The sequence below is a fragment of the Bombyx mori genome, chromosome 26 (assembly GCF_030269925.1).
Source record: "Bombyx mori chromosome 26, ASM3026992v2".
NCBI classification, from domain to species: domain Eukaryota; kingdom Metazoa; phylum Arthropoda; class Insecta; order Lepidoptera; family Bombycidae; genus Bombyx; species Bombyx mori.
In genome coordinates this window covers 7449494-7476191 of record NC_085132.1, presented here as the reverse complement: position 1 = coordinate 7476191, position 26698 = coordinate 7449494, and the positions used below count along the sequence as shown (strand labels likewise).

At 36.3% G+C, this 26698-nt stretch overlaps 1 protein-coding gene across 1 annotated transcript; it reads right to left on the bottom strand.

The window, feature by feature from the left end:
- Nucleotides 1-252: 252 nt before the first annotated feature.
- Nucleotides 253-25990, bottom strand: LOC101739712 (uncharacterized). The gene is made up of 6 exons (XM_004922032.5): nucleotides 25871-25990; nucleotides 24871-25016; nucleotides 18683-19543; nucleotides 18214-18352; nucleotides 5941-6164; nucleotides 253-825 (listed from the first exon to the last, which is right to left on the bottom strand). Exons 2-6 carry the CDS (start codon nucleotides 25003-25005, stop codon nucleotides 565-567), a joined length of 1620 nt encoding a protein of 539 aa, XP_004922089.1. The 5' UTR covers nucleotides 25006-25016; nucleotides 25871-25990; the 3' UTR covers nucleotides 253-564.
- Nucleotides 25991-26698: the final 708 nt, after the last annotated feature.

Genomic DNA, 26698 nt, shown 5'->3' with positions numbered 1-26698 from the left:
GATCTTCTCAGTGGGTCGCGTTTCCGATCCGGTGGTAGATTCTGCGAAGCACGGCTCTTGCTAGGGTTCGTGTTAGCAACGTCGTCAGGTTTGAGCCCCGTGAGCTCACCTACTAGTTAAGGTTACGCTAATAGTCTCTCAAGGCTACCAGCTTTGGTAGGAAAAAAAAAGCGAAATAGTTTGAATAATACCTATTTATCTAAAAAACGCTCAGGCACAATACTTATTATTTGAGTGAGAAAATAAAGTAAATTTATAATTTAACACTTTAATATCATTTCATAGTTATTACCATACATGTTTTACGAGATATCTTAGCTGTTCTAGACTTCAAATTGAAAAAGTTCATTTTTATTTAAAACTTGACTTTCATTATTATAACTGTAACTATACAGAGATATATGTATAACTAGTACAGTCCTTTTCTGATACATTTAAATTAGCTTAAGATTATGAAGATTAAATATGTAAACATAACACATAGAATAACATATTTAATATGAGCACAGTTAATAATCTGAAAGTGCAATTTGCGTCATTTCCTGAAGTCACATTAAACTGGAATTAAATTGGAATCGGAATACTTCTGGGCGTTTGATAATACTGCGGTGTGTCTATTAAAGTTGTAGCGCCGATCACTCCGCCCTCGGCAACCAGAAGCAGCCTCCGCCTACGGTGATGACGTAATAGCGACGCGACGCTCGTGAAACTTCGCTCGCCGCGTCGAGCAAAGCCGAGCGCGAGGCGGCCATCTTGACGACGCCGAACACCGACATTGTGCACTGCTCCAGTGCAAGACACACTTAACGTATACGCGTGGTTTGGCTGTAAAGAAAAACAACACTTCTTAATAATAATTAAATAAAATACAGTTTTACAATAATTTTAAAATACGGCCCAGTAAAAATTAGTTTTCGTCGCTCGAACCAAAAGAACACAAGGTGCACATGTATAAATTGTACTATACTAGTCCTCTTTTTTTCCTCCCTAAGATGATAGTCTTGAGAGGCTATGTCAGCATAATCGGGCGAGTAGGTGAGTACACGGGGCTCAAACCGGGAGTGTTGCTAACACTGGCTCTAGCAAGAACAGTGCTTCGCAGAATCTACCGGATCGGAAACGCGACCCACTGAGAAGAACCCGCGAGATACTCAGTGGGTTGTGTCTATGGGTTAATTCACTCGTTGAGTCCTTCGTCGCAAGCGACGGGCTCGACAAGGACGGTGACCGGTGCTTGAGGTACCTAAAAGAATCGTTAATGGATCGGGAGGATCCGTAATGACGCGGATAGTCCTCGGGCATTCCGCACGCAATATCTATTCTGCTTTGGCAAAATCTAGAAAAAATGTTTTGTTGTAAACATAAAATATTATAAAATTGTTTAATTACTCGAGTTAACATATGTATTGCGCGCAGGAATATTTAGGTACAGTTTTACCTAAATATTCCTGCTAGAAATACATATTATGATAACTAACTATCTTACCTAGATATATAGGTATAAAATGGTCGCAACCTAAAAGATAAGACGCCCGGTGCATTCATATATAGCGATGCAACTGTGCCGGTATTCGAATCCCGCAGACAGATATCAAACATTCTATTTCATTGGAACATTCATCTCACGTACTTAAAAAATGTTTACGATTGACTTCTACGGTGAAGGATAATATCGTGTAATAAAAATCAAACCCGCAAACTTATAATTAGCGTAATCTATATTATTATTTATAAAAATGAACTCCTGTTCGTTAGTCTCGCTAAAACTCTAGAACCTCTGGACCGATTTGGCTAATTTTGATCTTAATTTATTTGTGGAAGTCCAGAGAAGGTTTAAAAGATAGATAAATATAAAAATGCTTGGAATTACATAAAAATAACAATTTTGTTTTTTCTTTGAGGTGTCCTCCGTCGGTCGGATTCGGATTGAGGCACTACGAAGTCTGCCGGGTCAGCTAGTTATCGATAAATAAAGAATTAAACTTTGCTTGCTTTAACCTAATCCTCTCATTATTTTAGCGAATAGTTGACCAACACATATTAAGGAAGTCCCAAAGCATTGAAAAACCAAACAGCCTACCGTTGATTTCAAAGCATCAAGCGCATTCCCAAATCAGTTTCCCTAACAGCCAATTAACATAATACACGTGAATATTCCCGCTGATATAATACGAAGTGAAGAGACAATCTCGTTAGCTCTGTTAGAGATTACGGTAATGAACCGAGTAACTATTAATATGAGAGAGGCTTCCGCTAACTTACATGTCTTGAGTTATACGCCACAATTTTATTTTATTTTATTTTATTTATTGGGTACCAACATGTTATACATCAGCACAGAACATTACAGGTATCATATACATTAATTTCACATTAAATGCTAACACAATTACAGGTACCGACTGCATGAATCGAAAAAAAAAGCGGTTCATTATATAAAAAAAAAAAAAAAAAACAAAAAAAAAACTATATATAACATTACAGGAAGACCTTACATAATTACACATTTACTACCGAATACGCTATTACTTAATTGAAAAAACTCATTGAGCAAGGCTGTAGACATCTCGTCTAAAATTGTCAACAGCGCCAGCAAAAACGTCCAGAGAATACTTGTTATGCAAATTATTTAATTCCCCAACTAGTCTGCTGAATTTACAATTTATTCGCTAGTTTCGTATACACGTGAAGAGATTTCGTGCTTATATAGATTTTTTTTTATTGCATAGATGGGTGGACGAACTCACCGCCCACCTGGTGTTAAATGGTTACACCTTGAAATATGAGTTCTATGGTCTCAGTACAGTTACAACGGCTGCCCCACCCTTCAAACCGAAACGCATTGCTGCTTCACGGTAAAAATAGGCAGGGTGGTGGTACCGACCCGTGCGGACTCACAAGAGGTCCTACCACCAGTAACCGGTAGCTTTACACAAATTTATTTGCCGATTGAAGCAATAAAACAAAAAAAACTTTTATTCCCACTAATGCGATTAACATTGATGCTTTAATAATAAAATACAATGAAAATGTTATGTACCAACGAAAGATTTTCGCAGTCACGAATGCGTAATATTTTTTTTATTAAATGCCGAGATTACATTTTGTGTTCGTCACACGCTTCCTTGCCGGGGCGGGCTGAGGAATTCAGGTTTGCCCTTAGGAAAAATATTAAGACTTCTTATTAATGTTCGTCATGTTTTTTTTTTTGATGATTATAATTTTATTATTGTATAAGCCGTGAGATGTAACCTTCTTCGTGGATTTACAGCGATCTTGTGGCCAACGCAATTTTGCGACATGTTTCACGTATCGTTGGTCATAATAGTCCTACGAACATGCACCGCAAGAAATGATTGGAGTTTCAATTAACTTGGATTATCATACAGACACAAGTTTCTGCCGTGATACAGTAATGCGTTTCGGTTTGAAGGGTAGGGCAGCCGTTGTAACTATACTGAGATCTTAGAACTTATATCTCAAGGTGGGTGGCGCATTTACGTTGTAGATGGGCTCCAGTAACCACTTAACACCAGGTGGGCTGTGAGCTCATACACCCATCTAAGCAATTAAAAAAAAAACTGCGAAAGTCTCCAGTCCACATCCCTCCCTTCGTGATTAATCCCTGTTTCATTGTTGCATTGGTGCTCAAATCCCGCGGGCAAATATGAATGCTCTGCTTAGAAATTCGGTATGTTCACGAATTATTTCCACAATGAAATAATAACATCGTGTAATAAAATCACAACACGCAAAATCAACAGATTTGGTTAGAAATTTGCGGACAACTTTGAGTAGATTAGTAAGGTGGTCTTCATTAAAAATAATCTTATTAGTGCTGGCGTATTCCTTTTTTTGCCTTATATGCCTTATATCTTTTTCGTTTGAAGTGTACAGCATCCGTTATTTTGAAACCTCGTGTATAAAGAAGACATTCAGATTGTTGTATTCACGAAGTCCGCTTGCCACTAGATCAGGCCTTTCTACTGACGACGACTAACACCGTCTTTCACTTGAATCAGAGTAAATATTGTATTTCCTTCGGCTTTCTTGAGTCGTACACATAATTAAAACTATCCACTTTAATTTTGCGTATTTCTTGTCATTATATTTGATGGATACGGCTGCTTCCATGGTGTTTTAAAATAATGACGTCATTGTCTTCCACAGTGATGGTAATTAAGACTCATTTTTCCAATGAGTTCCATTTATTACATTTTAAGTGTACAGCTATAACAACAGAGAGCTCCGCTCCGTTTTGACTGCTCGTGCATAGATAATACACATAAATTAGTTATAGATAAGCAACTCAAGCACAACAAAAACGTTTACGGGCGTCGGCCACTAGATGGCTTCGCTTCGATTAGTTTCTTATTGCTCCTGTAGGTGGCAGTAACAAATTAACTATCCTATATTTTATTTTTAATGAAGGATTTTGTAAATTCACAGAATTAAATTTTATGAATTTGTCTTTACCAAATAAAGACTTGTATGATTTTTTATTATTTTTTTATTTTCTGTGTTTTTAATTTTACAATAATTAAATGACGACCGAAAACGATGCATGAACAAATTTTGTATGAAACCATTTTTTACATACATACCTAACATCCTGTTTTATTAATTAGAATTATTTAATTGAAATACCAAATATACAGGTATTAAACTTACTACCATCCCAACCATGCGAAAATCAATTACTCGCACCCATACCGTTACACAGGTAAAACAAAATCACTAAGCAGTTTCACTAAAGCCGGTTGCAGACGGACCCGAAGCCCAAAAGGGTAATTACCTATGAACAGATTCGGATCTCTGATCCTATTTACTATTATATTATTAATATATGTATATACGTGATTAGAGTCGTGTGTAATTTGCAACGTTTTCCGACAGGGAAAGGGGTGATTTTGTTCCAAGAAAATATAATTAATGAGACCACTATAGTAATATATAATTGAAGATATGAGTGGCGAAGGGGTTAAGTGCCATTTTTAAGATTTTTGAGTTCTTACATTGAATGAAGGTGTTATGTGCCTATAAACCATATTAGACCTTAAAACTCCGGGTTTTAAGGCTTTTTTTTTAGAAATTGCACGTGATGAAGGAGTGTACGAAGAAAAAGTACAAGTAACAAAATTTTGTTGCCCGTTTTCTCAAAATTAAAAAATTGTATCATATCCCCTTTATCCACTCATGTCTTCAACTATCTTATTGCATAGATCATTGGTAACGTCTATGGACTAGGTTAACAACTTAACACCAGGTCTATGCTATTAATCAAAATGAAAGAACCCTTTCAGCAACATATGAGTGTTTATACCTAAAATCACTCACTCATATTTCTTCCATATCTACACTGGCCCCCATGTTAATGGATACAATTACATAACAAATACAAATACAATAACAACTCCTTTTGTATATCTTATACCTTTAAACGAACAATTCTTGTATATTAATATATATGTATATAATCTGAATCTCGGAAACGGCTCCAACGATTTTCATAAAATTTAGTATACAGGGGATTTCGCGGGCGATAAATCGATCTAGCTACGATTTATTTTCACAAAATGTTGTTTTATTCGTGTTTTCAATAATCAACTCTTCCCGACATATATTGGCGAATAATAATACTATTTTTCTTAATTGAGGGCAACTAACCGCTTTAAAGACACAACAAGATGGCGTTATCATCTAGTGATTTTTTAAGGTATAAGTATTATAGTGCTTATTGGAGTGTCGTCTAAGATTATGTTCACGAGAAAGATGAGATATTTTTTTTGATTGCTTAGATGGGTAGACGAGCTCACGGCCCACCTGGTTTCAAGTGGTTACCGGAGCCCATCGACATCTACAATGCAAATACCGCCACCCACCTTGAGATATGAGTTCTAATGTCTCAATTTTTAAAGTAAGTATGATGAAATATTCTACCTGGCTGGACGGCCTCAGGACAAACATCCCATCGGGCTGTCCCTTCAATAGGCTTTCGGCTTCGGTTCGGTCGATGTTCATATAAAAAGGTTCATTCTCGATCGGAACCGGAAGAGGTCGATCGGCCATTTTCCGACTCTTACGGTCTTCCGGTTTTTGCGCATGCTGTGCGACGTCACCTTCGCTTCCATTATCTGAACCCTCCGATCGAGCGTCGTTTGTATCTGCAATAATATTACGGTACATAAGCAATCAGGCTAATTCAATTACTACCTTTCCATTGTTTGCGTCAAGCGAAACTCTATTCACAATGCATGACGTCACATGTGGTTAAAAGCAATGAATATTCTCGAGTAATTCAATTTGACGTGCGTTCTTTTTTTTCCTTTTACCGCAGAGATAGATTACGATGAAGCATGGATCCATAACCCACCATGACACATGAGGTCGATATCTCGATATTGGACAGCCGTCCCCACCCTTCAAACTGGAACGCATGACTGCCTACACTAGAAAGTAGAGACTAACTAACACTGCGTTCTTCTTCTGGACTCTTAATCACTTTGAGGAGGCAACGCCCTAAAGTGCTATACAAGCTTTAGTTTACTCCGACTCATATCGCCCCTGAACATTTTTGCAACTTTACAGTAATGCCATTTAAAGTATAAAATTTGGAAAAAATATCCACAACAACAAAAAAAAGCTTCGGCTATTTGAATGGAGCAAACTTAATTAAAGTTCAATTAAAAACATCGAACTGTTGATGCTGGTACCAAATAAAACGGACCTTTAATTTCAAAGATAAAGGTGGTTACTGGTTACAGGTTAATGGTGATAGGACCTCTTGTAAGTCCGCACGGGTAGGTACCACCGCCCTGCCTATTTCTGCCGTGAAGCAGTAATGCGTTTCGGTTTGAAGGATGGGGCAGCCGCTGTAACTATACTGAGACCTTAGAACTTATATCACAAGGTGGGTGGCGGCATTTACGTTGTAGATACCTATGGGCTTCGGTATCTTGTTATATCTCTATATGATTCTTGATTAACTTGTCTTACCTACCTGTTAAATTGGTAACAGTAGCACAGCGTACAGTCCTATAGAAGAAATCGGTTATGGCCTCACCCAGCCTCACTCCAAGATTATACGCTAGCGGTACAGTAACTTTCAGATACCAACACATTTTGTAGTTCAAATGAGAACAAAAATTACGTGAACCGATTTTCGGTAAACGCTTTTTTCACTCAAAGACATCTTAATCTATTTATCTTTCTAATAAAAATCGTACCTAAATATACAATGTAACTATATGTGTATACATTTAAACGTATATAATTTTTACTGGTGGCAGGATCTCTTGTGAGTCCGCACGGGTAGGTACCACCGCCCTGCCTATTTCTGCCGTGAAGCAGTAATGCGTTTCGGTTTGAAGGGCGGGGCAGCTGTTGTAACTATACTGAGACCTTAGAACTGATATATATCTCAAGGTGGGTGGCGCATTTACGTTGTGGATGTCTATGGGCTCCAGTAACCACTTAACACCAGGTGGGCTGTGAGCTCGTCCACCCATCTAAGCAACAAAAAAAAAATATTATTGTGTATATCAGGAAGGAAGGAATCCTACCTCCCAGGAATCGCCACAAGGAATCCTAATCAGGGGACGGATGATAGTGCGTGGCTTGTTCCCGGATGTTTTAAAGTAATAGTAATGTGTCTATTAAAATATATTAGTGTTCCCGCATACAACGATCGCATACATGTATTTTTTTATTTTAAGGCAAGCATCTATAATTTAAGTAGTTTTAAACAATTGCGGGAACACGCCTAATCTGTAATATCTCATCTCCATTGTAATACAAAAATGCAGAAAGTAATCCGGAATTTAAATAGACAGGGTCCTATGTGTTTGAAAACAAAAGGTATGAATTTGGAATTACCATGTGAATGGGAATTACATGACCTATTTCGCATTGTAGTTCGCCCAATAACTACATACTAGTGGTCGCCCGATAATCGAAATTCGACTATAATTAATTAAAATTATAAGTTTGGACATTGTTATGGTTCTATTGTCAAAAACTATTATATTTCTATAGTCACAGATTTCGCCAAGACTACACTAAAGACAAATACTCGTAATATTAAAATAAAGAATATTAACCTATTCTCAATTTGACTACAGACTTTCAGCCTTAACAAAAGTTTGACAATAAACAAAGAGTATATGTGGGTGTGTCAAATACATGGTAGTGTGTGAAATGTTTTCTTTATTGATTTAATGTATTGTAAAGCATAATTTAAAAAAAAAATTACGTTCTGCAATTCTTTATATTCTCTATCAGTATGGGAAATTTCATACTTCTCCGTCCGCGCAATTTTCGTAAAAAGGGGTACGAAGTTTTTGCTTCACGTATTAATATATAGATAAAAATTCATGTTTGTACGTTTCTTCCTTATAGGCTCAGAAACAGTTAAGCCGATTCCTATGAAATTTTCAAAAAACCTTCAGTGTGACCTGGCGACTAATTCTGCGAAGTTTGATAGCAATCTCATCGAAGTCAAATCCCAAATCGGCTAGTAAGGCGCGACAAATTTGCTAATATTTCACATTAAGTGACAAATTAAATGCCACATTAAAGTTTCGAACTAATTTTAAGCGGTAGGCAGCGGCTTGGCTCTGCCCTGGCATTGCTGAAGTCCATGGGCGACGGTAACCACTAACTTCCAGGTGGGCCGTATGCTCGTCGGCCTGCTCGGGCAGTAAAAAAAAAAAATGAATGAGATTGAAGACAATTACCGTTTGCCACACAACAAAAATATATTGGCCTTTAAATAAAACCTTTTTATTCTTTTTGTATTATAAAACTAATTGCCTTCTTAAATAAAGAACTGTTTCATTAACGAACGGAGAAAACAAAAAGATTCATTAAAAAGAAAATGTATATAAATATATTATACTAGCGGCTCGCTCGGCTTCGCTCGAGTCTTTAACAAAAAATTCAAAATAAAAAATTATAATACATTTGCGTCAGGTTTCTAAAAATAGAAAATTATAAAGGTAGTTTGAATAATTATTATTATTTTAATGAACTATTAAATAATATTTGTTTTTATTTATTTTATTATTATTTTTACATTATTATTTTTCTTATTTTCGTAACATTATTGGAGGTTTAGTAAAGATACCTTTTTTTTTTAAAAAAAAAATTATGTAGCCTATGTCACTCGGTGATAGTGTAGCTTCCAAACAGTTTAAGAATTTTTCAAATCGGTCCAGTAGTTTCGGAGCCTATTCAATACATACAAACAAACAAATTTTTCCTCTTTATAATATTAAGTATAGAAAACGAAAGTATCCGATTCCAAAAATAGCCGTTACTTAAATAGGAAACAGGTTAAAAAAAAACGAATTTGATCAAAGAGACTTTGTAGCGTAACTTATTAAATTTGAAAAACATTAATATTTTAGACGAGGTTGCCAAGTTTCTGAGTTAAAATCTTTTGATAAATACAACATTAAATTCGAGACGGTAATAATATTAAATCTAGTTTCTTTTACACTGATTTTATTTGTCTGTTTGTTATTTGTTTAAAGTAATCATTAGCTCTGTTTCGAATTAATTATAAGACACTAGCGACACGCCCTCGCTTCGCTTCGGAAACTGTAATTTATTATTGATGTCTCCACTATTCAATGGATGTTATTATACATATAAATCTTCCTTTTCAATCACTCTATCTATTAAAAAAAATCGCATCAAAATCCGTTGCGTAGTTTTAAAGATTTAAGCATACATAGGGACAGACAGATATAGGGACAGAGAAACCGACTTTGTTTTTATACTATGTAGTGAAGAAGGACTTAGACCCGTAGTGAACAGTGATACGTAAGCTAATCTATCCTTACGCAAACAATAAAATTGTCTATATTTTTTTATATTGCATAGTTTGAAATTTTGTACATGTTGTTACCGGAACCTATAGAAACTACAATACAGATCGAGTTATAGAAATTCAAAGAGCGTCCTAGCATTGGTCGGAACGCATGACGCGGCAGAAATAGAAGGGGAAGGGGCGGTGTGTAGTACCTATCAATACGAGTTAAAGTACGCTCACAGAGTAACCACTCCTTAAATATTCGTATAATAATTACTTTCTAATCAAATTTATGTTTTAAAAAGTTAAAAGAAAGTAAATTGTGTACTCATCTGGTGGTAGGACCTCTTGTGAGTCCGCACGGGTAGGTATCATCACCCCGCCTATTTCTGCAGTGAATGCAATTTCTGCATTTCGGTTTGAAGGTTGGGGCAACCGTTATAACTAGACTGAGACTTTAGTACTCATATCTCAAGGTGAGTGGCGGCATTTACGTTGTAGATGTCTATAGGCTACAGTAACCACTTAACACCAGGGGCTATGAGCTCGTCCACTCATAAAAGCAATTTAAAAAAAGCCGAAATCATTCACATGAGAAATCCTTTAGACGAATACGCGACTTTGAAACGATGCTTTAATTGACTTAATTAAAACCCGGTATGAATCATTATAGCTGAGTCACTGTCGCAAAACAATTGTTCCGAATTAACGTTTGCCTGCAGTGAAAAGGACATTAAAGTCCAGATACCAAAGCTTAAAGAACGTAGATGAATGATAATAAATATTTTGTCACGATCTTAGCGTTATACAATAAACTAGTGGTCCTTCGGTAGTCGAAATTCGACAATAATTAATTGAAATTATAAGTTTGTACACCTATTATGATTATATTGTCAAAGAGTACCTATTATACTTCTTTAGACACACAGACTACACTTTAGACAAATATTAATAAAGACAAACAATATTGAATCTTTTTTTAAAGGGATTTTATGACCTGGTAACTGAGACCTTTAAGTCATGTCTTATTTTAATTTATATTCATATTTTTATGAAAAATGATATTATGGAGTGAAATGAAATGAAGATGATTAATTTGAGACATTAACCAATTTCCAATCCATTCAACTCCCAATCCATTCAACAACCAAACAACAACAACAATGAAATAAAATGAGATGATATGGGATGATATATAGTCTCAGTAAAATGGTGGTTATTTACTAAGATTTTTTCAATGGACTTTTTGGAGGATCCCGAGAAGTTACGTCCAGTGGCTTTGTTTCATTTTCCCACATTTGTGCACTTTCACAGATATTAAACAGTTAATAAACCACCATTATTACACATTTAAACCTGAAGAAACACTAGATAGACAAAATAAAACAAATCACACAACTTCACTCCTCGCGTTCCCGCCAAAAAGACCATATTTAATCTTTTTTTTTTTTTTTTAAGGGATTTTATGACCTGGTAACTGAGACCTTTAAGTCATGTCTTATTTTAATTTATATTCATATTTTTATGAAAAATGATATTATGGAGTGAAATGAAATGAAGATGATTAATTTGAGACATTAATCAACTGGGATGAAATGAAATGAGATGATATGGGATGAAATATAATCTCAGTAAAATGGTGGTCATTTACTAAGATCTCAGTGGACTTTTTGGAGGATCCCGAGAAGTTACGTCCAGCGGCTTTGTTTCATTTTCCCACATTTGTGCACTTTCACAGATATTAAACAGTTAATAAACCACCTTTATTACACATTTAAACCCGAAGAAACACTAAATAGACAAAATAAAACAAATCACACAACTTCACTCCTCGCGTTCCCGCCAAAAAGTCCATATTTAATCTATTTTCAATTTGACCACAGACTATAAGCAATAAGAAAAGTTTGACAATAAAGAAATAGTATGCATGCGCGTGTATGTCAAATACGTGGTAGTGTGTGTAATGTTTTGTTTATTGATTTAATGTATTATTAACGCATAATTTAAAAAAAATATTAACAATCTACACTCCTTCTCTATATTCGCTATAAGTGTGAGAAATTTCATACTCCTTTGTCCGCGCAATTTTCTTAAAAAGGGGTACAAAGTTTCTGCTTCACGTATTAATATATAAATGCTATAACATTTAAAAAAAAACTAAACTGATTGATAAATGAAATAACGTGGTAAATTTTTATTCTATTGTCAAGCAATCTGACTTCCTTCCACTCTGTTTCACCTAATAATTCAATATTACACTCATGACTATCAATCCACATTGCACAGACACTGAGTTTTGTGTTCACAAGATATTTTTTATTCGTGAATTTTCTGTAACACGCTCAACATTTTATGTTAAACATCGTGTTAACATACAAATCGAACTGAACCGATGTCCTGAATATGTACCCAGTAAAAAATGTAAAAACGCAAGCTCTATTAGTGCTGTAACGACTGTTATGTATCGATATCGATAATCTGAAAATGAATTGCTGTTCGTTAGTCTCGCTAAAACTCGAGAACGGCTGGACCGATTTGACTAATTTTGGTCTTGAATTATTTGTGGAAGTACAGAGAAGGTTACTTAGCACTGAAAAATCACTATTATTTTAGACTAATAAAATAATAACGTACTTATTAAACTTATTGAAGGTTTATCGCGCTTTCATGTTCTAATATATAATAGTTTATCATCTTTTACAATTAATATCATTTTCCTCATTATTTGTTATTATATCTAAAGACTTGGTTTATTTTAATACATCTCGCTGAAAATTGTAATACACCGTAACATATTTGCTTTGTCATTACAAAAATTTTCTCTATTAAAACGGTTGTCTGGAAGAGACCGCTTGTATAGACCGCCTATTGTACATATGTCTATTCCCTGGTTTCCAATTTTATGTACGTTTTGGTGTGCAGTAATGTGTATTCTCTCTTTTATCTGTGATATCTTTATATATAAAAATAAATTGCTGTTCGTTAGTATCGCTAAAACTCGAGAGCGGTTGGACCGATTTGACTAATTTTGGTCTTGAATTATTTGTGGAAGCACAGAGAAGGTTTAAAAGGTAGGTAAATATGAAAATGCTCGGAACTAAATAAAAATAACAATTTTGTTTTTCCTTTGATGTGTCCCCCGTCGGACGGATTCCTTTTGTTTGTTTTAAGTTTATTTTATACAAAAGTTTAGGTCTTTTATTTATCGATTGAGGCACTACGAAGTCTGCCGGGTCAGCTAGTAATACATATTAATTGAATTCTTTAAAATCCGTTCATAGTTTCATTTATTCAACGCTCCGGTCGTGTTAGTTATTCAGAATAATTGGAAGACCGGTGGATATGATGAGTTTATAATTCGAATTATACCGCTCTCGTGGGAGCAGTTAACAAATTATTTACAAAATTATTTAAAAATAAATAATAGATAACTGGGAACCAATTAGGCACGGTCACCCGCCCCAATTTAGGGTTCTCTCTGTGTGTGTGAGTGTGTGTGTGTGTTTAAATGTATACCACCCAGACAAAGAGCAAATGAAAATGTTCATTAAACAATACTTGCTCGATGTGGGAATCGAACTCACGACCCTCGGCGCAACAATCAGGGCCACTAACTACCGAACCACCGAGTCAGTTATACTGTAACTGGTCTGCCATAAGCAAAGCCAAATACAGATATCCTAAAGCAGCATAAATCTTTGTATATAATAATATGTATTTTGTTTTCTTTATTATAGTTTCCTTCGCCGTTGCTTAGGGATAAGTAAGTTGTTGCTAAGAACTCTTTTCAGATCTCGTTTGGAGATAGTAATGTCGTAGCACTCTGGTAACACCGAGATATTACTTTCCTATATTATTTGTGTCCGTGTATTTAATATTGGAATTAGAAAATAAATTCTTTGAAACACGAAAACAACTTATCGCTATTATTCACCACATCACTAAAGCACATGCTTTAACCATGTGACACATGTTTGAGAGAACAAAACAAAAAAGCTTTATGAGAAAGTGGAAGTAACAACTACTTGTTACTGGAGCTTTCGTGACCGTCCAGCTGCTATTGATTCATTCTTATTTCTTTATTAGCCTAGAAATAAAGACGAACCCATGACCAGCGTTACCTAGATATTGGAGCCATCACACACCGTAGAGTCAAAGCCAATCCCTTTTAATACAATCTACCTGAGATAAAATTTCTATCTTATCTTATCTTATACCCTTAAACGAGCAATTCTTGTATATATAATTATATAATCTGAATCTCGGAAACGGCTCCAACGATTTTAATAAAATTTAGTACACAAGGGATTTCAGGGGCGATAAATCGATCTAACTACGATTTATTTTCAGACAATGTTGTTTTATTCGTGTTTTCAATAATGAACTTTATTGATATCTTCCCGACATCTATTGGCGAATAATAATACTATTTTTCATAATTTCATCTAACTGCTTTAAAGACACATTAACGCTAAAGCTTAGCCCACTGAGTTTCTCGCCGGATCTTCTCAGTGGGTCGCGTTTCCGGTGGTAGATTCTGCGAAGCACTGCTCTTGCTAGGGTCAATGTTAGCAACTCTCCGGTTGAGCCTCGTGAGCTCACCTACAAACGTTAGGGCAAAGCTGAAATAGCCTCTCAAGGCTATCAGCATATGTAGGGGGAAAAAAAACTAAAGCTATTTCAGCAGTGCTCTGAGGAATTGTTCGAGATGATACCGGAATCTCGTTTTTACCATCGCAACGTCCGCCACCGGAGTAGAGTTCATCCATACTACCTGGAGCCCCTGCGGTCATCCACAGTGCGTTTCCAGAGATCTTTTTTGCCACGTACCATCCGGCTATGGAATGAGCTCCCCAGGGTGTTTCCCGAGCGCTATGACATGTCCTTCTTCAAACGAGGCTTGTGGGGAGTATTAAGCGGTAGGCAGCGGCTTGGCTCTGCCCCTGGCATTGCTGAAGTCCATGGGCGACGGTAACCACTCACCATCAGGTGGGCCGTATGCTCGTCTGCCTACAAGGGCAATAAAAAAAAAAAAGCAGATGGCGTTGTTAAGCCACTTATCAAAAAAAAATCGTCTAGTTTAAATTATTTAAAAACACCTTTATCATTCCATCTCGCGCTTAACTTTTATGTTCATTAAATTAGAGACAGTCAAGGTGTGTTTACACGAAATGGAGACTAAATGCACGCGCAATAAGATATTACGAGACCAGTGCCCAAACGATATTTTAAAATCTAGAAATTTTAACAGACGAAATTACTTTAGCAATTTAATTTTATTTAATTTTAACGGTCGTCGGAAATTTTATTAATTCAAATAATAAATTCTAAACTGTTTTCGTCTCTGAGAAGAACAAAAAAATGTACAAGGTCTTGAAGATGTCAAAAGTTTAAAATGCCAACCAAGTAGGGCGCGTCCCGGGGCGCGTTGGTTGAAGACTTATTGGATTTGCTAATTTCATTACACCAGGACGAAAGCGTTCGGGATTCACGATCGACATTTACACCGTAGTGTAACCATCAACTTCGTAAGCCGTAATCAAATATAATACTAATGACGATACATTAAAGTTCGTCATCGGCATAACGTAAACCCTAGGAACTCCTTGAGAGAGCTACGTCAATTAGACCCAAATATTATCCTCTCATAGGCTTAAGGAAACTGCCTAAGAAAGAGCGATACGAATGAGCAATAAGCATATGTTAAATTGAAAGCCAATTGAAGCTGGAAGCGAGTCACCGGGTAGACGAATCCTCGAAAACATTTCGTACCTAACGCATGCTTCTGCACATCATCAGCGCAACCACAACCATTCTGACAAGAAGAACAAACTAAGAAAAATAAAAAATTACTAAATGGCACTGCTATTGGAATACTGCGTGGGAATGCGGCCCTTGCTTCAGGCCATTTCAGTCTAATTCGTTGAGTTTAAATTACTGTTACGTTAACAAACAATTAATAAGTACCTAAATATAAAAAGAAATGACTTGCCCGCTGAGTTTGATCCGCCGGCTTTTCTCCGGATTGTGGCTTCTGGGAAGCGATATTTTGTTTTGACTTTCAATAAAAATATTCAATGACATCTAAATAAATAAATCAAATTATGATTTTGAAGTTTAGTAAATGTGCATAGTCCTGAGAACTAATTCACGGGATTTCTATTGAAATTATTTATTGGTCCAAAGAATTGAAATTCCACAAATTCAGCAAGTAATTGAAACGCTACAAGTAATCTATACATAAAAATAAAATTGGAGTGTCTGTTTGTAATATTGAACTAGCCTCTTTTTACTACATGCATATGAATATACCTATATATACGGTACATACACCAAAATAACATTTTTTTACAATTTTTGTCTGTGTCTGTCTGTTTGTTCCGGCTAATCTCTGGAACGTCTAGACCGATTTTGACGGGACTTTCATTGATAGCTGATGATATAAGGAGTAGCTTAGGCTACTTTTTTTAGACTAGCTTCACCCCGCGGCTTCACACGCGGCACGTAAATAACCGCGGGTAACAATAATAAAATGTAATTTTTCCGAAGCGAAGCGAGGGCAGGTCGCTAGTCAATAATAAAATTTAATGTTTCCGAAGCGAAGCGAGGGCGGGTCGTTAGTCCCAAATAAAAATCGAATAGAGAAATTGCTGCCTTGAATTTTGAATGTAAATGTATTGTTTTGGTTGTAAATAGTCCTCAGAGTCATTGAAAAGTTACAACAACGAACACTAACGGTGTGAATGTCGGCAAATCTTCATTCGTGTCGAAAATTAGATTGAATAGGATTATTCGTCATTACCGCAGCCAAAATTATATGTACTTACCTTTTGTAAGCGCCTCGGATGTTATTCAACGAAGCGATGATTTGTTAAAAAAAAAAAACATTTTCAAATAACTAGGTATGTATTACGCGCTATCACCGGCGCCATTGAATGTCGTAAGCGGCGATAATACATCGAAAACTCCTCAGTTGGAGATTCGTCGTGTTATTCAGGAATGAAAAAGAAAGGACGGAAGAAAATGGACGCTGATAAAAAAATATATTATTAAAGGCTTTTCTTTTTTTAAACCACTTATAAAATTCAATTTCAAATTGTTCTACAATTAATTTCAAAATATTTTTAAATAAAAATATTATTGCACTATAGATTATTAATTCAACGTAGCTATGTTTTAATAATTACTTGAAAATGCTTCTCAAATTATTGACAACATCGGTGGCTTACAGAAACCGGAGCCGTTGCCTCCAAAAAAATTAACCTGTAACATCGTACTGTATTCCTGCCTTCCTTCCATCCTATCAGGGACTTTTTGGCGGGAACGCGAAGAGTGAAGTTGTGTGATTTGCTAAACGTAAAGTAGCCTATGGTTAATTAAATTAGAATTTTGAAGTTGACCGGTTGATGTGTTTGTTTCGAGTTTCTATTCGCTTATAGTGCTGAGATGCCGAGTCTTAATGATTATCTAATCATTAAGAAAGCCATGCCGCGACCAAAACGATCAAATCTTTCCCGACGAAGCCGTAATGCAACTAGGATTCGAAACATTGCGAGTAAAAGGACTGAAGAAGAACAAGATAATATAATAATAATAATAAAAACTAAAATAAATGGCCAGTAAAGAAGAATCATTCAAATAGTTGCTTTTGAAGTTATACTTCTTTAGGCGCGTTATGAAAAATTGATGGGAGTGAAATTTTACGATGCGCGCGCACCGTGACACAAAATTAACAGAAATGAAGTTGCCCACTAAATCGCTCATTACAATATATGAGTCGTCTATTATCAAAGGTGGCAATCTGTGCATTCGGACAAAAAATTTTTATTGATATGTCAATACAGATTGATTTGAATATAATCGTCTCCTTCAAAGAATACGGTTTAAAACCTGCATTAAATAAAGGTTAATAGTTAACCTGTTATTTATCTAAGATGTCGTTCCGAAGAGTTTTGTGACTGCCGATGGAATACAAAGTCAATAATTCGTTTTTCTGATTTACCAATTGTCCAAAAGTCAGATTGCCGCCTTTGATAATAGTCGACTCATATATGACCGACGTAACTTGGCGAGTCTGAATATAGCCGCAGGTGAATTTTCCGAACCGTACCGAGAATTACCGAATATATACGATGTCAAGAAAAGGGATGTCCAATATGCGTGTTTGAGGATGTTATTTAATCGATTTTTTTTAAAATTGATTAAAATTTAAATAAAAAAAAAGAAATAAATTTAATAAAAATAAAGTATAACTTCTAACGCGCGTACATAAGTACACGCACCCTTTTTTTTTAATTTACATTAATTATCCAAATAAAAAATTTACCTTGATAAAATCGATTATTGCCTCTAAAGCGGCACAAAGTTCGCTTGGTCAGCTAGTATTATATTACACATACCTCGTTTCATTCCGAATCTGTTCTCGAATATACTCATAATATAACCGAGTATAGAGTCGTCTTTCTGTTTGTACTGAACGTCCAGATAATCTTTGTTAATTTGAACTGGATCTAAATAGTCTTCCACCGGTAATTTTGTCTGGAACATTTAAAGTCAGTATTGAGTGTAGCTTAAAAACAAAAAAAAACATACGCTTAAATAGTAAACCGATTTTTTGTTGCTTAAGTCGGTGGACGAGCTCACGGCCCACCTGGTTTTACGTGGTTACCGAAGCCCATAGATGTCTACAACGTAAATGCCGCCACCCACCTTAAGATATGAGTTCTAAGATCTCACTATAGTTACAACGGCTGCCCCACTCTTCAAACCGAAACTCATTACTGCTTCACGGCAGAAATAGGCTTTGAAGTGGTGGTACTTACCTGTGCGGACTCACAAAAGGTCCTACCACGTTAAAATAATTCATACCTTCACGCTTTGATTTGCAATAACGTTTTCATTGTTCACATGCACCGAATCATACATATTTGCCATCGGATCATTGCTCTCATATATGTTTGTTTCTTTATCATCCACACCGTTTTCCACCGCGCAACCAACATCATTGAGCGGATCAGTCTTTTTGCCACCAAAAAACGGCATCCTAAATGATTGGATAAGTTCTTGAATTTTAACCATACACGGTTTAGAAGTCTGATTTAAGTTGCAGCTGCTTATTCTGTCGTCTCTTACAAAGTTTTTAGTATTCTCAGGTATTTCATTGTAATTCAAGTCTTCGTAAAGATGATCCTCTGCATATTTATCCGTAAATTCTTCAGTTGTCGATATAGATTTGTACTTGGTTCCCCATTCGGGTCTTTTGTATAATTTGTTTATGTAAAATATGCTTGTTCTTTTCATTGGATAGTATTTGTCCGTAGTGTCTTGCTTAAGCCGCGAACGTAAGTCAAACAATGGATATTCATATGAGTTTAGCCTGAAGAACTTTTTGGAGCGCTTTGGAGATACAGGCTTCATGGGAAGATAGGACGGTGCGGCCTTATTAATTTGCTTTGGTTGGTTCCTGTACAGGAAGCTTTTAACCGGTACCCATTTTTTCAATAAATCTTCGATGCTATTATTAACGTTAACAAGTTCTTCTGTACCCTTTTTTTTAACTGTTTGATACTGGCTCTCTATTAAAGCCATCTCAGCTTCAGATTTCTCATCGATCGATTCATTTGTAATCAAATATTTATCTGGGTCGCGTTTTAGGTCTTCGAGGAATGCAATGAATTTCTTAGCATTAGATTGTGGTCTCCATAGCTTTACTATCCCTTCTGTAACATCCTGCGAAAGGAAATTATCAAACACATATATAATCGGTATGTTCATCCATTAGCCTATTTATAATGCTTAAAAAGACGTGTCAACGATAAACGACTTTTGATTCATCAATTCGATCTCTTCCAGAACTTTGGTATTAATTCTAATAATTAACTTAACCGTAATTTAAATTTTCAATTTATGTGGAATAAGAATGAATATAATATAATAACGTAACATTTACATAAATCTTTTAGATCGAAATATTCAATGCCTAAACCAGTGACTTAACATTTTCAAACCCCCTTAATATTTGAGGTCATCTCACTTTATGAAATATACAATTCTAGTTATCTTATTACATATTATATAGAGCCACACGCAAAGGTCGTCTCTCCACCGCTCTATAAACAACTGGAATTAACTCTATAATGGTATATGTGGGAAACATTGAACCACACAATCAGGCTATAGCCACAAACATCGGCGCGATATTCCGTCAGTGCTTTGAAGTTTCCTTATTTCTCTAACGTATCAAGAGAATTTACTGTAGAGAATACACATTGTTGAGAGAGTACGTATTCAAAAGCCACAGTTATCACTCATGATTAGTAAAGTCTATCTTTGACATCATGTACACAATAATATTTAAAAATCGCTGAAGAACAAAAACGACTACGTTCAAAAAACTATATAAATAAAAAATAATGTAAAAGTTGAAAACATCAACTTTTAATATGAAACTTTCTAGAAATAGTTGTTACAACAATGTGTATGTCGACGGAGAGAAAATTTTGTACCGAAAAGTTAGGCCCGCCTGTTCTGTAGTTATTAGTTGAATAGTTAAGGAATATTTTTATAAAATTTGTTTTAAAGAAGTAAAAGTTTTTTATTGTAAAAATTTTTTAAGATTACGTTGCTCTGTAGGCTTTAGATGGAATTATTGAAAATTTCAAAGAATCTAATCATACAAATATATCTGCAACTCTCGTGTTTATTTTAGTATATTTAATTCGGTGAATTAGTGCTAATCATTTATCTATCAGTGTCCCACCTGCCTAATGTAATCGAGCTCACACGGCTCATCCTGAAATGGTTAGCATCTGCCCTAGCAGCATAGCTTTTTTTTTATTGCTTAGATATGTGAACGAGTTCACAGCCCACCTGGTGTTAAGTGGTTACTGGAGCCCATAGACATCTACAACGTAAATGCGCCACACACCTTGAGATATAAGTTCTAAGGTCTCAGTATAGTTACAACGGCTGCCCCACCCTTCAAACCGAAACCCATTACTGCTTCACGGCAGAAACAGAAGGGGCGGTGGTACCTACCCGTGCGGACTCACAAGAGGTCCTACAACCAAAAGAACTAGAAAACTACTATAAAAGAATGAAATACTCAAATTGAGTAGTCAAATCAGTCAAGTAGTTTTTTTTCGGTCTAATCGCCTTTAAGGCCTATACCGGCTTCTCCAGATAGATAATCGAGCTGAGGGGTCATACTGAAATGGCAAACATACTGAAATGCCCTAGCAGCATAGCTTCGCTGAATCTACCACCAGATCAGAATCGTGACCCACTAACAGAGAAGATCAAGCATGAAACTCTATGGCTTAAGTTGCAAGTTGAACTCTTCGTCGCGTTCGACGATAACTTGTTTTCTTTTTATTTGTACCGCAAATAAAAAAAGAATACGAAACCACTACGTAAACGACACCACCCTTGAGACATGATGGTCACACATGGTCATGGACATGGTCACAATATCAAATGTTTTACATCACGGCTGTCTCACAATTCGATACTAATAATAACTTGGTAATTTTTCGTGGTCACAGACATCTATCTATCTATCTCTTAGGTTTATGGCGTTTCCTTTTAGATTTCACCAATGTCAAGTGTATTTAATACTCTGCTTTCTATAGCGGGCTTCGTGAACGAGCAAGGTCACAGATATTCACTTAATTTGTAATTAATCGACATTTGAATACTCTATTAAGCGATAAAGAAATTAAGACGGTAGTTGGAAAAATATTCGAAACTCATGAAAACTAAAGAAATTATGTAGATCAAAGATCAGGGAATTTTGTTAAATTACCACAAAATACATATTATTATGTTCAGTTTACAAAGAAATTATTTGGATACTGATCGCAGTATTACTGATAGTTGAACGATCTAGTTATACTTCTGGTATTGCTGACAACTCTGAGTGATGGTAAGCACTCACCATCACTATCAAGTGAGCCTTGAGCTTGTCACCCTACAAAGACAATAAACACCTCTAGTGAGTCCGCAAAGGTAGGTACCACCACCCTATTACTGCCGCGAAGCAGTTATGCGTTTCGGTTTGAAGGGTGGGGCAGCCGTTGTAGCCTGAGACCTTAGAACTAATATCTCAAGGTGGGTGGCGGCATTTACGTTGTAGATGTCTATGGGCTCCGGTACCCACTTAACACCAGGTGGGTTATGAGCTCATCCACTCAACTATTCAATAAAAAAAAAACAGAAATTATCGACAACGAAATCTATTTGGATTAACGGTCTCGGCGAAAAACTTTGTGCTTACCCAAATTTATTTGTAATTCCTGATGAGAATCCTCCTCCCGTTTCAAATGGAGTCGAGAATGTGTGCATATCACTTACGCGTCAAGAACGTGAGACCTGATTTAAAAGCTTCATAAATTTTAATGACTAGCGCCGTATTCAACATTCGCAGTCCGATGAAGGTTTTGATGGCGGTTACAGCGAAAACGATGGGAGTCTAGCAGATGCTGTGGTCGTGAGTTGTTGGATATGATGATGGCGTCATGTCATAGACTTAAATATAGCTCGTTTTGTCATGGCTTTACCATCATAGTACCTATTTCTGACACGAAGTAATCAGGGATTCTAGGTTGGTAGATGAGTTGACCGCAGTACACAATCATTGAGATTTCGACCAGATGCTAGTCTCGACCTGCCTATATCTACCGTAAAGCAGTAATGCGTTTCGGTTTCAAGGGTAGAGCAGCCGTTGTAGTGCTAAAATTGAGACACATCTTCTCTATATATAAAAATGAATTGCTGTTCGTTAGCCTCGCTAAAACTTGAGAACGGCTAGACTGATTTGGCTAATTTTGGTCTTGAATTATTTGTGGAAGTCCAGAGAAGGTTTAAAAGGTAGATAAATATGAAAATGCTCGGAATTAAATAAAAGTAACGATTTTGTTTTTCCTTTGATGTGTCCATGCGATGAAAAGCTTAGGTCTTTTATTTATCGATTGAGGCACTACGAAGTCTGCCGGGTCAGCTAGTAAGTAATAAAAACGAATAAAAAACCCAACATGAATCCACATCGGTGCGCAAGCTCGTAAAAGGGTTTTACATTTTAATTTCGAAAAACATTTGACCCTTCACGCTCTTTAAATCAACGGAAGCACCTCACTGATTTATGTAAGATAAATAGTGACTGCTTGGAAATACCGTGATGGGAAGATTAGAGTTCAGTATAGTGGAAATGGACCCGCTCGTTGCGAAACTTTTAATTAAGGGTTAACACGAGTTTGCCTTTGAAATCGGACCGTATTTTGATAACGATTTTGTAGCCCGATCTCGTTTTTCGTGTGTTTAATTAGGTAATGATCTGATGGAGCCTTTTAGTTTAGCGGTTCTAAATGTTAAATGAGAATGAAAAGAATTTTTCCAAATTTGTGACGACTTGAGTTGCCAAATAGTCCGTTTAACAATATGTATTTACGATTATAAGCGCGTCTAAATTCGACTGAATGCGACTGAAAATATTTTTTGATTTATTTTGTGTATTAGGCTTGTGACGAGTACTGAACGGAGGGCAGCGGGTTGGCTCGGTCCCTGGCATTGCTGGCGTCCATGGGCGATAGTAACCAATATGCTAGTCTGCCTACAAAGACATAAAAAATAATCTATACTAATATATAAATAAATCTACAGTGGTTTTTACGGATGTTCCGTTATAACTACTGAACCATGCATCCGATTGACTTGAAACTTGGTATCCATGTAGAAAATACATGTACTTAATGGATAGGCTAGAATATTTTTAAGAGTGTAGGACTCCCTTATAATAATGACAATAAATAATAATGTTAATTTTAAATGCCCAACGAAGCAGGCGAGTACGTCTAGAACAATTATAGAAATATAGATAGATTAGCTGTTAGAATATTTGACGTAGAAAATAGTGAATATTTTTGTTTGAAATTAAATAAATCATCATTGCATCAGCAATGTTTATTTGGAGAACAATTGTAAATGTAAAATTTAAGTGTCAATTTGTGATTTCGTTGTTAAGACTTCTTTGAAAACTAAATAACATTTAAGATTATAATTTTTATAGACGTCATTAATGGCAAGGGCCAAGCCAAGCTGCTGCTTACATGGACAATAAGGATCGAAGAATGACATGTCATACCACTCAGGAAACACCGTGGAGGGAAGTTCGTTCCAAAGCCGGATGGTACGTAACAAAAAAGATCTCTGGAAACGCACTGTGAATTAATGCGGCGGCCAGCAGTGTGGTATCAAAAACGAAATGACGGTATCCTCTCAAACAATTATTATTTTATTACATTGTGTATTTGTATGTATATATATATTTTTTTTTTATTGCTTAATTGGATGGACGAGCTCACAGCCCACCTGGTGTTAAGTGGTTACTGGAGCCCATAGACATCTACAACGTAAATGCGCCACCCACCTCGAGATATAAGTTCTAAGGTCTCAGTACAGTTACAACGGCTGCCCCACCCTTCAAACCGAAACGCATTACTGCTTCACGGCGGAAATAGACGGGGTGGTGGTACCTACCCGTGCGGACTCACAAGAGGTCCTACCACCAGTAATTACGCAAATTATAATTTTGCGGGTTTCATTTTTATTACACGATGTTATTCCTTCACCGTGGAAATCAATCGTGAACATTTGTTGAGTACATATTTCATTAGAAAAATTGGTACCCGCCTGCGGGATTCGAACACCGATGCATCGCTACATACGAATGCACCGGACGTCTTATCCGTTAGGCCACGACGACTATAAAATATATAATTATGTATGGTATTTATGTATGTATATGTATGTGTATGTGTATATATATTTATTTAATTGGATTGGTACACCGCGCGTAATTCGTTGCCAAATGATTATTGTCAGCCTGATGGTAGTCTGGAAGAAATTGCTTTAGCGATAAGACCGCCAATTGTACTTTTTTGTAGTTAATGTTTCGCATTGTGTTTTTTTTTGGTGTACAATAAGGAATACTCTCTCTTTCTCTCTCTCTCTCTCTCTCTCTCTCTCTCAATTCCTCACAGCACTCCCGCGTTTTAACTTACTGCGATTTTCCGTCCATCCAGTTGTTTTTCTTTAACGAAGTCCACAAACTCAACCAAGTCCCATGTTTGCAATAACTTCACAACACCCTCTGTATCCAAGCAATCCAGTTTTTTATTTCTGTCCTGTACACTCATTATGACTCAACCTATTGGATTATAACAAAAAATGATTATGGTACGAATTAAAGGAGTTCACGGTCCAGCTAATTTCGGTTATTGCAGCCCATAGACATCACCACGTGAATACCGACACCCACTTTAAGACAATAGGTCGTAATTTTAACGCCATATAGGTTGAAAGACACTAAAGAGTTTTCAATGAAATTGAACCTTTAAATTTAATAATTCCTGAAAGCGAACCGCGAAACAGCCATCAATGCTAAGTATAGGTATAATTATTTGAACTTAGTAAAATCAGGTTATCTTAAATCCAGTCCATTACTACCACAAAACAATCATTCTGATTTCAGCTCGAAGGTTGCGACAGCCTTTGTAAGAGCCTCAATGTGAATCACGGAATCCACTACCATTAAGTCATATAGTAAAGCTTGAACTCATCTATCGATCTAATTCTTCACAATGATGAACAAAGCTGTTTTGCTGACTTAGGTGGTGGTAGGACCTCTTGTGACTGATGATAGGACCTCTTGTGAGTCCGCACGGGTAGGTACCACCCCCCTGCCTATTTCTGCCGTTCAGCAATAATGCGTTTCGGTTTGAAGGGCGGGGCAGCCGTTGTAACTATACTGAGACCTTCTAACTTATATCTCAAGGTGGGTGGCGCATTTACGTTGTAGATGTCTATGGGCTCCAGTAACCGCCTAACACCGGGTAGGCTGTAAGCTCGTCCACTCATCTAACCAATAAAAAATATAAAAAAAAAAAAAAAATCATCTTTACTTTTCTAATTATGCTCATCACTAATTCTTTAAAGTAAAAATGAAAAAAAAAACACCTGTATCTACAGCTAAATAGTATTAAAACATATTATTATACTTACTACAACAAATATATTTAAAAATCCTCACAAAACACAAAAAATATTCGAACCGCACTAACGAACCACGAACGCGCCGCGCAAGTTCTGTAACACCACTACACGTTCTAATTGAAGCTTATTGAGTCGTGCTAATTTGGCATATATGATATCATGATTTTGATTTCATTGTTAAGAATATAGAATTATTATTCTCTGTGTGATTCCTCACATCACATATGGATGAGCGGCTTCTTGTTTTCAACATGGTTATAAATTAAAAGTTTACACGCTTGTGACGCCGCCTCCTTGCGATAATTACGATAATTTATAATTTGCGATAAAAAAAATTATTGCCCTTGTAGGCAGACGAGCATACGGTCCACCTGACGGTGAGTGATTACCGTCGCCCATGGACTTCAGCAATACCAGGGGCAGAGCCAAGCCGCTGCCTACCGCTTAATACTCTCCACAAGCCTCGTTTGAAGAAGGACATGTCATAGCGCTCGGGAAACACCGTGGACCTTAGAACTTATATCTCAAGGTGGGTGGCGCATTTACGTCGTAGATGTCTATGGGCTCCAGTAACCACTCAACACCAGGTGGGCTGTGAGCTCGTCCACCCATCTAAGCAATAAATAAATAAAAAATAAAAAATTGAGTCCTCCTTGAAGGCGTAAGAATTTAAAAAATAACTGGGATGACGTAGTTTCAGTACTCTAAAATAAAATCAACACTTATTGCCAAATGTTCACGGACGTCGTAAAAGACATGAAATAGGACGCAATGCACACAATATATTATGTAAAAGGTCATGCATTACATACTCAACAACATCTTACCACACATTTC